We start from the raw sequence: 15,235 nt of genomic DNA, 5'->3' as shown, positions 1-15,235 counted from the left end.
AATAATTTTTTTATTGTTGTTATATACGCGCAAAATAAATAAATTATTTATTTTTTTTATTGTTATGTTATATATGTTTACAATAAGTAAATAAATAAATATATATAAATAATATGTTATATATGGGCAAAATAAATAAATAAAAATTGTGTATTTTCTATTGTTATGTTATATACATGCAAAATAAATAAATAAATAAATATAGTGTTTTTATTGTTACGTTATATATGTCCAAAATAAATAAATAAAGAAAAGTAGTGTTTTTTTAATGTTATGGTATATACGTGCAAAATAATTTAAATAAAAATAGTGTGTGTGTGTTTTTTTTATTGTTATGTTATATAAGTGCAAAAAATAAATAAATAAATAAAATAAATGATCTTCATGGTAAGACAGCACAGGTTCAGTTGTGTTTGTAGTATTTTTTTTCAAACTAAGTACACAGGTGACATACATTTCTTTCAATTAAATAATCCGAAAACTTCACCACACTTTCTCTGAGTTATAACTGGAGTTTTCTCGCTGGTCATAATGTTGTGGCTAAAATCTAAACCGTCACATCTCCTCTCCTGCCAGAGTAGCTCATTACATCACTGTCAGTCCTGCGCTCTCCTAAACCGCGTCTTTGCAGAATTCCAGCTTTACCCAGCCTTACCATAAAAGGACAACATGGCACGCTTCCTCCCCGCTCCCTCCGCAGCGGCAGGAAGTGACCTCAGCGAGCCCCGCCCCCCCTGGCAGATTTAGCCGGTGACTTATTTCCTGCCGGTCGCCGTGGAGACCGAAAACGAGCAGCTCAGCACGGCCCCATTAAAAGCAATTAGCCGAATGCCGTGGAAAGTCCAGGCAGCAGCGGAGTCACTCATTATGGTCTGAAAGCTGACATTATACAAGCGGGACCGAGGAACGCGCTCATCCAGCTCGCAATATGCAGTTTATTTTCATTTTGGAGCGGTTTCCTCTCACGACAAAACCAAAGCGTAGTCACAAGAGCCAAAACTAGTACTCAAGTAGAAGTGCAAAGTAGTGATCTAATGAAAAAGTATTAAAGGAAACTAAAACTACAACTAAAACTGAACAAAACTGATCTGATTTTTTATTGAAGTCAGTGTAATTTGAAGGATTAAATGCTCAAATAACATTCAAAATAGAAATGTTACTTCAAAATAATATTACTCAAGTAGAAGTACAAAGTAGTGGTCAAAGAAATATGAGTAAAAAATGGGAAAACTACGACTTAAATAAGATGAATTTAAAGAGGAACTGTCTGACATCTGATTTATAATTTGAAGAGGACGTAATTTGACGGACAAAATGTTAAATAAGTCACAAAATCTCGTCTTTTCAAAGGTCAGACACCAAAATGTGACAAACTAAATCAAATCTGAAGAAACACAAATGTTCAAATCATTTCATATTGTCACGTAAAGTTTTTGTTTTGTAGAATGACTCACAGCGGGAAGAGAAACAAACACTTTTACTCAAGTACAGATGTAATTTTTGAAGTACTCCATACCATATTACACGACTTTCTGATCTGTTCTAATGTAGTTTCTTCAGCACAAACAGACCTGAATTTGTCAAATACAAAGTTGAAAAAACTGAGGCACTCAAAAAGTACAAATAATTAAAAGCCTTTAATACCACAAAAAAGACAATTCTGCACAATTTTTGTACAGTTGTTTTTTGTAAATTTTTGCAGACCTGGAGTTGTGTTTTGTTTCGTTCACACACACAAATCCTGTATGTTTAGACTGAGTTCTTCTCTCAAACTGAAAACACTCTGTTCCACCTTGTGGTCATGTCATACAGAAATGCTCCACTGTGTTTTTAAACTCCACACACCAGACACCAGGCAAATTTGTCCTGCAATATAATTATATTTGGCCCGCGAGATCATATCAGATATGTATTAGAGCTGACCGCTGGTTACAGATAGACTATAGAGACATTATTTATTTAAAATGTTGTCATTATTTTATAGGCGAGTTTCAGCTGACGTCATTGTTATTAAAAGCCCGCGTTGCATGCTGGGAAATATTTTGGTCGGACACACAATGTGTAACCTCGCGTATTTATCCCCAATAATGGTAAATTCCTGCTGCATTATCGGATGCACAAATAGAAGCACGGAAGAAGGAAAATGTCTTTTTCGTATTCCGAGTGAAAAGAACCGCTAACGGTGAATTAAACGACTTTCAAACATCCGCAGAGCAAACGTAGAAGATCCTAACAAACCGTGGACTCCAACAAGTTCAACAACACATCGAGACTCTTGGAGGTTTTCATCTTTTCTGCTGTGAATGGCCCAGGAGTTTCCACCAAGTCATTGTGGATATCGCCCAAGTGAATATTTGTCCAGGTAGTTGGCGATTCTGACCAGAAATTTGGTTTGGTCCACCTTTTGTCGGGGTTGAAAAGGGTGATTTGGCTCCATCGATGCTTATGACCAATTTCTGGTCAAATGGTCTTGGGTCCTCTGCCGTTAGAGTGGATAAATAACCGGGATCAATACCCTTTACGTGCTTTCTCGCTCCGTCCGTCATGTTGAATTAGTGTTTATTGCTGCTGACCAAAATAATTCCCAGCATGCAACGCACGCTTTTGTCAACAATGAAACTCACCTATATTCTGCTTGTTCTGGATTCAATGTTTAATCAAAAACTAAGAAAAGGTTTAACATTAAATATCTCGAAAGAAGAGAAAAACATGCAGATGCTGTTGAAAATTTTCAATAAATATTTAGTTTGGCCCACGATTTAGTCCCAGGTTTTAATTTTGGCCTCTGTGAATTTGAGTTTGACACCCCTGAGCTAAAGTGACAAACGCTTTATGTAACAATATGAAATGTTTTGAACATTTGTGTTTCTTGCAGCTGCTTCAGATTTGATTTAGTTTGTCTCATTTTTGTGTCATTTTGTGTGTATTAAACATTGTCCTTCAAATTACATTCACTTCAAATTATAAAATCAGATGTTAAGTCTTGACAGTTATGGTTTTTAAAATTTCTTGGACCACGACTTTGTACTTCTATTTCAGTAATATTGTTTTGAAGTACCGTTACTCTAGAATAATTTGTGGATACTCTACCACCTCCAGCTGAATCTGTCGGGAGTCGGCTCCTAATACCTATACTAGTTTCTTTTATTAAGTCATTTTTGACGAACATTGTGATTTAAAATGTCCAAATTATGACATAATAATCCACAAAGATTAGAACTACAGAGCACACAGGGCCATATTAATGTAGACCTGCAGCTGTGTTTTGTTTCATTCACACATTTAACACACAAACTCCTGCAGATTTAGACTGAGTGAGAAGCACTACATTGTATTTTTAATCTCCACACACTTTCGCCAGAATAATTTGGATCATTTCAGCCCAGGAATTGCCAATCTCTACTGAACAAAAGGTAAAGTGTAGCTTGAAATCTACCGCTTCATGACGTCACAAGGCGGATCAGAGCATTTTGAGCTTTGGAGATGTGGACAGACTAATAACAAAGAGTTGCTCAAACGTGTGAATGAAACAAAACACAACTCCAGATTTGTTTTTGAGGAGGTAACAGCACTAGAACAAGACTTAAAGCTCACAAGAGATAATTTTGTGTAACATAGAAGCTTTAATGTGATGCAGATTGACCTGTTCACCTGTTAAACCTCCCCCAGTCCTCAGTCCTCAGTCCTGTCCGGCCTTCGTTAGACGTTTAGACGGGGTCAGGGCCATCGGACATGAGCGTAATCTCTCAACGACCGTAATCTCTCAAGACTTCTATTGACCGACACAAATGACAATATCGACACGAGGCAGTAAAAACAGACACTTGATCAATACAGCCCCAGGCGCCTCGCTGCAGGAGATTAAAGCGACGACCCCGACCTAAATGATCATTGATTATGGACAAACTGTGGTAATAGGAGGAATTTATACTGTATGTAGAATTTAATTATGTAAATAATTTCAGATTTGGGTCAAACTGTGGTTCAGTATTACTCTACAGGTGAGGTACAGTTCCTCTTGTCATTTCTTTATTATTATGAACATTTCGTGTGGCATAATTTTTGTTTGTTTACATTATCCATGCATCCAAATTTCGGACTTCCGGTCATCTCCCAATGCACACTGGGAAGGATCCTTCGAAAAAAGTGAGCATCAAAAGCGTCTATTGACAAAGCCGATCTTTTCAAGTCTTTTGAACCATTTTGCTTTTGTTTCTGGTTCTGATATTGTCACGTTTTAGTTATGGGATTCAGACATCGTAATTGTGTGGTTGTTGGATCCTAACAGCGGAAAACGGGCTTTGGAAGTTCGCGAGCTCCATAAATGCAAAAGGGAATTAGATCTGTGCGACTGCAAACCTTCGTTCAACCTGTCCCCCGTCACAACGGAATTGAAAAATAGTGAAAAGGTGAAGGCGATGGGCAGGATTGATCCACAGGAAGGACCCAAATGGAAACATTTGGCTGCCTAAGAAATCATCCTGAGTTTGCAGCGAACATTTTATATGTGGAGCGCTGATGCGGTGCAGCTTCTTTCAGACTAAAGGACACAACTCAGTGGAATATGAGTGTTCTCTCTGTGCTGCTGCTGCTGATCTTGTCTGTAAATGGTGGAAAAGGTTCGTGATGCTAGAAGCTTTTCTTTGACACGAACTTTCTGCATTTACAGCGAGGTCTGATCAAGTGGTAACGGAGGGAAACAGGGGTAGATTTTTTACATTCAAATGTCTCTTATTCAGAAACTAGAGGGACTATTGAAATAAGTAAAGTATCAGAATGTAGGAAAGAGTTACACTCCAACAGGGTAAAGTTAAACCTGTGATATTCTTTCAAGTTGTTGACAAAAAATGTTAAAACTCATGTCGGTAACGGAGGGAATAAAATATGCAGCACTTTTTGGGCAATAAACACAAACAGTGATAACTCTTGGTTCTCACTTACATATCCTTAACTGGTTTGAATATTTGCTTCATATAGTTTTCTACCATATGGTACAAGATTAGGTTGAAAAACCTCTTACTTTTTGACTAATGAGATTTTTTATTAAGAAAGGTCATGGTAACAGAGGGAAAAGTAACAGAGGTAAAATTGTGCAAACAAGTAGAAGGTGCATGATTTTACATAATTTGTCAACTTTTTTCTTCTGAATACTTTAATATTACTTCAAAATGAAAGGAAACTATTTCTATAAAATATGTCAGTCCTTCCAAGCAAATTTTTATCATTATAAATAATTTTTTTTTGAAAAATCATGTACCTTCATCAACAGTTCAAAGATCAAATAACACAAGATATGATGAAATACATCCGTTTATTTACATGATTTGCAGGTCTTTGAAATTTGGGAAATAATTTTTGTTCCATGTTTCATACATGGTCTGTTTAAAACATATGTAACTTTAGAACCAAAAATGGTACAGAAAAAAGGTCAACAGTTTCATAAACTAGAGTACATATGTATCTGTTGAATACATTTTTATATCAGATGCATTAACTTGAATTTTTGGCCTTGTTGTTTACTTCTGCTTGACTGGGCCCAGCGGTAGTGAGGAGTGAATGAGACTCAAGTGAGCAAAATCAGGGAGGTGGAGGTGACAACAGAGAAGGCAAACAAGTGAACTGAATATAAGCATTATATCAATATGTATGATATGTCAGAATCCATATCGAGTTTAAAAAATATCGAGATATATTTAAAATATCGAGATATCGGCCACCCCTAATATCGCCCAACCCTGACAGAGAGACAGGCTTTTTGCAGCGTGTCCAAAGCTCACCTGCTCTCCCTGGAGGCTGCAATGATGCTGCAGAGGACACAGAGGAAGGACACTTTTGTCCTGAGGGCTGTTACTCCCCTCACACTGCCCTGAGTCTGGATCTGGTGACTCTGCACTGAGGCTTTTGTTTGAGCGTTTCTGTTCTTGTGTTTTATTGCTCAGTGTGCTGAAACTGCTCCTCGGGGACAAATACAGTGAAATTGACTGATTGATTCCAAAATGATTTAAGATCTTTCAAATAAAATGCGTGCACTCTAGATATTTGTAATAAAATATCTTTGTGTGTGGACGTGAGCAGTGCAGCTTGTGTGTAGCTCGGTCATATTCGGCACATTAGTGTTTGGCGAACAAGTATATGAGAAAGTAAGAGCGCGACAGATAAAGCGTCGCCGGATTATAAATGACCCTGTACGATGACTGATGCTAAAGCAGCTATTATGTGTGCGTCTGTCTCCATGGCAACCACGCACAAACATTCAGAGTACTACCGTCTCCTTCATCAAACTGTCAGCACGTATCTGACATGCAGAATTTTACTCGGGCCGAAATAGAAAGCGAATCATTGGCAAGCTCCGCAAATCATCCATCTTTTGTGATGAGAGGAAATAAAACAAGACTTAAACAGGCTATTTCCATCTGTCTAGACGCAAATAAACCCCACATTAAAGCCCCACTGCGGAACAAATACGGACACACGAAATGATAATTAAAGCTGTATTTCACTGCCGATGTTTTTATTGCTTAAAAATACCTTGAAAGACATGCGCTCTTATTGTGAGCGGACTCGCCTCTTCCTAGACCAGACTCATAACGTGGCCTGGTGGTGTCTGGTTAGAAATATTATGCAATGTGGCTTTAATTTATTATGATTCAGGGGGGATCAAAGAATGCACTGACACTTCAGTGTTGGACTTTTCAGCCTAATCTTTGCAGTTTTAACAGCGCCTTCTACTGGTATTGTTACAGTTTTACGAATGTGAAAATTAATTAGTTCATTTTAAACAGTTTGTAGTGGTTCAGAGTTATTTTTCTTTTACCTTCCGCATCTCAGAGCATCCAAATTATTTACAGCAATAAGTTTAAAAGCATTTATCACTCAGAGACCAGAGCTGAGTTTAGATGGACCAGGGTCTTTAAATGGCTTAAAAAAAAAAAACTGTCTGTATCATGCACCCTAACAGTTTTAAAATGGGAAACACAATCACTGCTGAACCTGCGTCTCCAGAGTCTTAACCTGCAGATAGAAGTTTGTCTCATTCTCAGTTTATTGACAGGCCTCATGTGAAAGCACCGAGCCTCTAGAATTGGATGTCCAGGAGTTACCATGTTGACACAATGCACACGTAAGCAAACGCAGCCAAAAAAAGACTTAAGATCATCTGAAAACTCAAGGAAAAAACCCAAAAGTGATTTAAACGACACATTTTCAGGAGTTTGTGTTCAGTACGAGCGTTCATGGTCCTGTTTAGGAGCTAGTTTGTGACTGTATTGTTATTTGAGAGGAACTTGTTTAACAGCACAAATCAGCTCACCTGTTGTTAGTTCTTTCTGGTCAGGTTGTTTTAAAATAAAGATGAGATTAAAGTCTAACTTGAGTAACAGCGCTTCAGACAGCAGTGTCTACAGTTATCATTACATCCCCAGGGAATGTCAAAAAAAAAAAAAAAAAAGTTGTTTAAGGTTACGTTTATATGACGACGGTCTGAACAGAAGATGCAGAAGTGGCGTCGCGTCTTCACTTTTTATTCTGCGTTTAGACAAGTGTTTTTAGGAGTAAATCTGCGTGCATACGGTGACGAAAAAGTGTGTGGAATTCGACTGGGTATGTTTGTACTTAACAACAAGGGCGTCTTTGGACATACCGAAGTTTTCACACCACATATTTTCATCAGCTCCTCCTTCCATAAAGTCGTCCCACCATCGACTGGTTCTCCAGGTCTCGTCCAGATCCATCTGACTCACCTGCGACGACCTGGTGCATCCAGAATTTGAAAGAGGTGATTGCAGATCCTTCTCTCTTCACTAATAATATCTCTGCAGATTCTCTACATTTGTTGAGATGCCTCCTTTATCAGAATTTGAATTTAATGGAGTTGCCAGAGCAATATGTAGATCCGGCGCATGGAAATGATTCGACATGTTTGTTTCTGTGTCCTGTATGTATGTGACGTAAACACGTACATGACCTGAGCAGATCTGACCAGAGTTTTGCATCTTGGGCAGTGTAGACGGAAACTTTTCCACTCTGGAGGGTGGTGTCAGATTTTTGAAGCTCCAAAAAAGTTGTCACGGTCTAAACAAAAGGCACTTCCGATAAAATACTCTCAAAATATTTCTCACGTAAACAGGCCCTGAAGCTGAGATTAAAGTCTAACTTGAGTAACAGAGCATCAAAGTATCAATAAACTATAAAAAAAAAAAAAAAACATATATAATTGTTGTCTTAGCCTACATCGTCAAAGGTATAATACTCCCTACAACAGGAGCATAGCCAGACTGGACTGTACCAGACTGAATGGACGACATTATCACAGTGTCCTGAGGGTTCATGTCTGTGTGCTGAGTCTGTGCTGATGTAAATAAACTTCTCGTGTGTCAGAACTGCAGCCTCAGGCCTTTTCTCTTCAGCTCTTTACTACTTCTGCGGTTAATTTTACACTACAAGACATTTACAGACACAATTTTAATTTTAGCACATACTTTTTTTTCAATTTCACCCAACCACAAATAAAGCTCCAAATAGTTTTAAGAAAACCATTTCATATTTCTCTATATAGTTGTTTGCTCTCGTATATCCTTGGGCAGTATAGTCTTGGTGGGTCTATTTTCTGCTTTCTTGAGGTCTGCTAATGCATTCTTCTGCCCCATTCTCCACTGCAGCCCCACCCTGCTCCCTCTGTGCTTCTGGGCAGAGGAGGAACAGAAGTGCTGCCCTCAGCATCCAGCGGGCCAGCCTAGCATTAAAGAGAGCGCACGCCAGGGCTTAGCCGAGCACTACACTCTCCACTCAGCTCTGTAGCGCTTGGCTCACGTTTGGAGGAAAGAGCAGTTTTCTTGGTTCTTTCTTATTAAAGGGGATGCTTACTCAACGTTTTGTACATAGATTCATAGGGCTGGACAAGAGCGCGTGTCCAACTGCGATCCAGTTCATCAGCAAGATTATAAAAGAGCTGAAACTACGCCAACCCGGACGCGATCTGTATCGAAAAAAAAAAAAAAGGCTGAGATTTGGCACCAATATTTGTTCTGCACTGCTCTAGTCTGAGTGCTCATGTGCTGTTACAGTTTATCCCCACTGCATAAGATCTTTTCCACTCACGAGTAAACATGGAAACAGAAGAGACACTAGGCTTTAACAGGACTGTTCAGACTTTTTACACCAAGGGCTGAATCATTAAACATATTAGAAGCAAAGATCACAGCTCGGTGGTCAGTACAGTGGATCATTCAGATGGCATAGTTGGCAAGAACCGCCATAACTTTAAAAACATTCATGACACAACAAGCCCATCGCAGTATGATCCATGAGGAGGGACTTACCGTGTGCGCTCTGCCCCACGACTGAGAGATGACGGGAGCGTGGGCGATGGTCCGGCCCAGGGACGTCTCTGGGCTCTGGTGTTTGGCTCTGCGGGCCCCTGCTGGCTCCTCTGGGTCTTTAGTGTGGTTGATCCTCCGCATGTACACCTGACACACACACAGACACACAGATGCACAACACATATGACTTCATTGCTCTGACTTTGAATGAAATTTGGCTTTAACTGATCTCCATGTGCACAGAAAAGTTAAAATTTTAGAATGAAATAAATGAAGAACCAAAACCTAGATCAGATTCTGTATATATTCAATGTGTAATGCAGCATTTCTGGAAGAGCACGCACTAACATCTAATATCAATGGAGACGTCTGGGGTGTTTTACGGTACGGAATTAAATGTATCTATCTCAAGAAAGGCCAAGTTACAGGTCAGATCTGTGTAGAGGTCGCTCAGCTCACAATATGATTTGATCTTTTTATTCACACTCTCTCATTCAGGTATTTGTGTATTTTTCTTTATGTTTACTACTTTCTACACTTTAAACACACCCAGAAGACATGAACTATATGAAGGAAGATGTATGGAATTATGTAACAACGAAAAAAAGTTACCGTATTTTTCTGTCCATAATGTGCACCGGATTATAAGGCACAATATCAATAACGTTGAATTCTCTCGTCTATTTTCATACATAAGTCACACCGGATTATAAAACACACGAAACAAACGGACGACACTTGAGACTGATCCTTAGTCCAGGCGTCCACGATCCATCGACAAATCATGTTGTAATCTACTGTGTAAATGATCATGGGAATAAAGAAACAACATAAATGAAAGAGTAAGTCCAAACTTTTGACAGTGATATACTTTACAGATCAAAAGTTTTAGAACATCCTAATTTTTCCAGTTATTTATTGTAATTCAAGTCGTGCAAGTCCAACGAAGAGCTTGAAATGGAACAAAGGTAAGAACGGAACAGCCAGAGGTTAAAAACTAAAAGATAAAAGAACAAAACACAAGTCCAAGCTCTGTCTCCAGACTTAAACTCCATCGAGCTGGTTTGGGATGAACTGGACAGAAGAGTGAAGCAACCTACAAGTGCCACACATTTATGGAAACTTCTGCAACAGACTTGGGAAGAACTTTCTGAAGAATATTTGATTTCTATTGTAAAAAGAACAAGCCACGGGTGTGTTCAGCCGTTATATCTGCCAAAGTTGGGCACTTTCATGAATTAAAAGTTTAGAATATGTTTTGGTCAACAGTAAACTGGAAAAAAATGGAAAAAGTGTGGTGTTCCCTTTAATCCTCTTTCTCGTCTCACCTCGGCAGGAGAAGGTTTGCCCGTCCTCTGCGTCGTCTCCTCCGTGTCCACAGCAGTCGCCCTGTACGCCCTCCACGTGGCCTGCTCGGTCTCATCCTCTGACCCACCGTCCGCCATCCCTCTGACCCCGGCCCTCGCTCTCCCGGCTCCGGCCTCCTCCGCTGGCCCCGCCCCCCTATTCTTCCAGGTGCTCCTCACGGTCACGTTCTTCATGTCCGCCGGAGCGTCCTGGCTCATTCTCCTCCAGCTCGTGACCGTCGCCGTGCTGCTGGTCTCGAAGGCCGACTCGGGGTCGAAGTCCACAGGGGTGGCGTCTGTGGACTGGAGGCTGAAGGCGCTGCGTTGGTAGTGCCTGTGGCTGGTGGTGGAGGTGTTGTGAGGTCTGGATCCTAAAGGAGAGGTCTCTGGTTCCTCACAGTCCTGGTCCAGACTGGGGCGAAAGGTGAGGTCACTCTTGGGGATGGAGATCTCGTACGGGATTGAGATGCTGCCGTGATGGTCGCTGCTGGGGCCTGAGGAGGACAACGTGAAGACAACAACAATCAGTGCAAGAAAGAGCAACAGTTATAGCTTTCCCTCCACCAAATTTAAACAGATCTATATTAGACCAAAAGCAGAAAGTAGCACATTCTGAAAACTGCACTAAGAGGGAGGGGACAAGATCTCGTGTCGTGATCTTGTGAGAAAAAAATGCTACAAGATTTTTTATACAAGAAAAATAACTGTATTTTTCGGACTATAATTTGCACTTTTTCATGATTTGGGTGGTCCTGTGACTTGTACGCCAGAGCAACGATAAAGAAAACTGAGAAGACTGAACACAAATGCCTGACGACAGCTACACACAAGAGGAAGCGACGCTCCATTTACCTCTGGAGATTGTGACACCGAGGATGAATAATTGAATGGATTTAGTGATTTGGAGTGAGATGGAGAGTTTGGTAAACTTGTTTTGTTCTGTTGTTTATGTTAAAGTTATCTGAAGAACTGTTCATATGTGACGTTAACAGTCTGTTGTTCTCTCTTCTGTTGTTATTACTATTTTACTATGTTGGTTCCTGGTCTCTGACTTCATTTAAAAAAAAAAAAAAAAAAAGTGACTTATAGCCAGGTGCGACTTATATATATATATATATATATATATATATATATATATATACTATATATATATATATATATATATATATATATATTTTTATTTTTTTTTTTTTTCTTCATTACGCATTTTCTGGCTGGTGCGACTTATATTCCGGAGCTACTTATAGTCTGAAAAATATGGTATATAGTGACATTATTTGTTCTTGCGTTAACATTTGGATTGGACAAAAAAGGGTTGCGTGTTGGAAGAGGTGGGTAGTACTTGTACTACTAGTTGCATTTACAATACCAAGGAAACCCTGGTATTTTTGATCACTTTTGAATTAGCCAAAATGAACCATGGGGCAGAAGTATTTTCTTACTGCAGATTTTGCTGTCATAACTTAAATCATATTTTCATGTGATAGTGGAAGTCATAGTCACCAACACGAGCTTTGATGAAGCTACCTGGTTGCTAGAGAAAGGTTGGTTTCTAAACCTAAGTCCAGCTGTCTGACACCAGACTTTTACTTTTTTATGCAACTTTATAACCATTTCTTACTTTACTTTAATTCTACACAAAATTATAAAATGAAACGTACTGATGACGAAGTTACTGGTGGAGGTGTGTCGCTCCTTGGTGGGCAGAGGCTCACTGGACAGACTGCTGCTACGGCTGCTGGTCCTGGACGAGCTGGGGTCGTTGGGGTAGATTGTGATACTGCTGGTCATTTTACTGCTTGAGGTCACGACTGGCTTTGTGGAGATCTTGGGTTTGCCATTGGCAGCGAATGGTTCCGAGATGAGCATTTCCTTTCGGTCAATCTCCACGATGGCTGGTTTAATAACAGCCCTGGACTGCAGTGCCTCCCTGGGACTGCACACCCTCTTGATCTCTATCCCCGACAAGGTTTGTGGTGTTCCCTGGGCTCCCGTCTCTGACAGGTGGGCCCGATTGTGGAGCTCTTCATCAAAAGAACTTCTTGAGGAGGAACCTTCTGAGTGCATGTCATTGGTGTATCTTGAGATTTTAGAAGCTGGGGCTCTACTGCTCACCGGGGTAGTAGTTGCTTCCAGTACTGGCTCAGGCTCCGAGGGTCTTGAACCTGTCGACTCCGTTTCAGACGCAGACGAATGCCCTTCTGAACCTTGATCTGCTGCTAACAGTGGAGAAACACGTGATCGGTAGGCTGTGTAGGCTCCATTGGCTTTGGACATGCTAGACGTAAGGGACACTGAAACAGACTCCTGAATGGTTTCGGTAGACTCTTGATCAGAAGCGATATCTTTTTCAGACACGGCATTACTGTTAGCGTTACCATCTGCTACTATGTCGGAGTTGTTCGATTCGCTGTCACTTCCAACATACAGCTTTGAAAACTTCTCCGGACGAACCTTTTTGGAGTCTCCGTCTTGCTGCTTGAAGCCTGGTCTCACAGGCTTCTGGTCATTAGCAGCTGGAGGGTAGCGACTCAGTACAGACACTTTCTGAGAGGTATTCATGGAGCTATATGTGGGTAATCTTGATGAACTTTCTTTCAGTCCATTATCAGATGTAACAGTTGGGCTTTTCGGGGTCCTCCTCACTTTATGCAGAGGGCTTTGTGGTCTTCGGCTACCCTTAGGAGAACCATCTTCCGACAGGCTCTTGAGCTTGGTTTCTCTCTTATGCTGAGGAGACATTTCCCTGTTGCGATGTTTGGGCGACATCGGTTCAGAAACGGTTGTCACCCTTTGATACTTGGGCTTCTCTTGTCTGAAACCGACTTTACCGATGATCTCTTCGTTCTCAGCTTTGCCGTTTTCCACAACTTTGCTGTTGGCGCTTCCGTTGCCGAGTCCTTTCCCGCACAGTTGGTTTCGGAGTTGTTCCACTTGCTCGCTAAGTTGTCTTGTTCTGTTCCGCTCCATCTGAAACTTCTCGTGAAGCTCCCCATTTTTAGACTCTGAGTTCTTCAAGTCCTCTTCCACGATCTCCAGCTGTTTGAGACGATTCTTCAGTCTCTCCACTTCCAAAGTGAGCTCTTTGACCTTGTTGTCCTCCTCCTGTGAACCCTCTAAACTATTCTTTTCATTCTGCGCTTTGTTCACCATATTCCCGTCTGCCAACTTCAAGTAGTCCAGACTCTTTTTGCGTGCAGCTAGTTTACTCGTGAGAATGCTCGTAGAGGTAAGCTCATCTTCGATACGAGATCTTACGTAGTCTGCGCGGCCAGAATCCGCTGAAATGCCCAAACGCATCTTCTGCTGTTCCAGTTGTTCCGTCAACTTTAAAATGATCTTCTCGTCCTCTCTTTGCTTTTCCAAAAGTCTCTTACGGTCGCTCATAAACGTGTGAGTAAATCCTTTAAGCTTCTCAAGTTCCATAGACAAAGCTTGCTCTGCTCTTTCCAGTTTAGTCTCAGAACCCTCCATTTCCTTCACGCGAGCCTTAAGTGCTTCCAGCTCCGAGGAGAGCTTCTTGGTTTGGTTCTTCTCCTCGTTCAGGCTGAGGCAGAGCTGGCTGCAGTCTGACTTGCTCTTCCCGAAAGCCTCTTCCAGTTTTTCCAGGTCGCCCATCCTCCTCTGAAGGCGTTCGATCTCGGCTTTGAGCTCCTTGGTCAGGTTCTCCTCCTCCTCCAGCTTCTCGCGGACAGTTCGGCACAGGTCCTCAGCCTTACGGACCTCCTCATCTTTGCCCTGGATCCTCAGCAGGCGCTTCCGGAGAGTCTCCACGTCACTGAGGAGGGTGGAGTTACTGCCCTCGGCCTGGATGATCTTGTCCTGTAAACAAAACAGAAACATGTCTTTTTGATCAATGGCTAAAAAACAACATTCAAAACATCACTTCCTAACACTGCAACTTCTTCTCGTCTCCATGGAGATGTTATTGCATTGCCTGATATTTTCCACAGTATGGCATTAAACTCTGAGCTCTGGGTAGTGACCGAAAGGACGAGATCATGGATACAAGCGCTCGAAATGAGTTTCCTCCGCAGGGTGTCTTAGAGAAAGGGTGAGGAGCTCAGTCACACGGGAGGAGCTTGGATTAGAGCCGCTGCTTCTCCACGTCGAGAGGAGCCAGTTGAGGTGGATGCCCGAGCCTGGGCTCCTCCCTCGGGAGGTGTTCCGGGCATGTCCCACCGGGAGGAGGCCCCGGGGAAGACCCAGGACACGCTGGAGGGACTATGTCTCTCGCCTGGCCTAGGAACACCTTGGGGTCCCCCTGGAGGAGCTGGAGGACGTGTGGGTGAAGGAAATCTGGGAGTCACTGCTTAGACTGCTGCCCCCGCGACCCGGCCCCAGATAAGCGGAAGAAAATGGATGGATGGAAAGATGGATGGCATTAAACTTTGAAATGTCCATGAACATAAAGGAGAATACATCACCAAGCCAAGTTACAAGTCAAGATTGTTCAAGGTATTTTTGAGCAATAAACAGATCTGCAATTGAATAAATGCAAAATAGATCATTTTTACTAAACTGTGGAACATTTTAGGCAAAACAATAACATCTCTATGGAGACAAGCAGGT

The 15,235-nt window shown here is 41.4% G+C and overlaps 1 protein-coding gene across 3 annotated transcripts in view; it reads right to left on the bottom strand.

The window, feature by feature from the left end:
* Window positions 1-15,235, bottom strand: part of luzp1 (leucine zipper protein 1) — a 128,171-nt gene that overhangs the window by 17,572 nt on the left and 95,364 nt on the right. For all 3 annotated transcript variants that reach the window (XM_020926083.2, XM_055159497.1, XM_055159504.1), the window contains exons 4-6: window positions 12,325-14,485; window positions 10,646-11,157; window positions 9,318-9,464 (exon numbers count right to left, since the gene is read on the bottom strand). In XM_020926083.2, coding sequence (XP_020781742.2) covers window positions 9,318-9,464; window positions 10,646-11,157; window positions 12,325-14,485 — 2,820 coding nt within the window. The remainder of the gene's footprint in view (window positions 1-9,317; window positions 9,465-10,645; window positions 11,158-12,324; window positions 14,486-15,235) is intronic.

This window comes from Boleophthalmus pectinirostris, unplaced genomic scaffold (assembly GCF_026225935.1).
Source record: "Boleophthalmus pectinirostris isolate CB_2022bp ecotype Guang Dong unplaced genomic scaffold, ASM2622593v1 HiC_scaffold_10, whole genome shotgun sequence".
NCBI lineage: Eukaryota > Metazoa > Chordata > Actinopteri > Gobiiformes > Gobiidae > Boleophthalmus > Boleophthalmus pectinirostris.
This window is presented reverse-complemented; position numbering and strand designations above follow the sequence as displayed.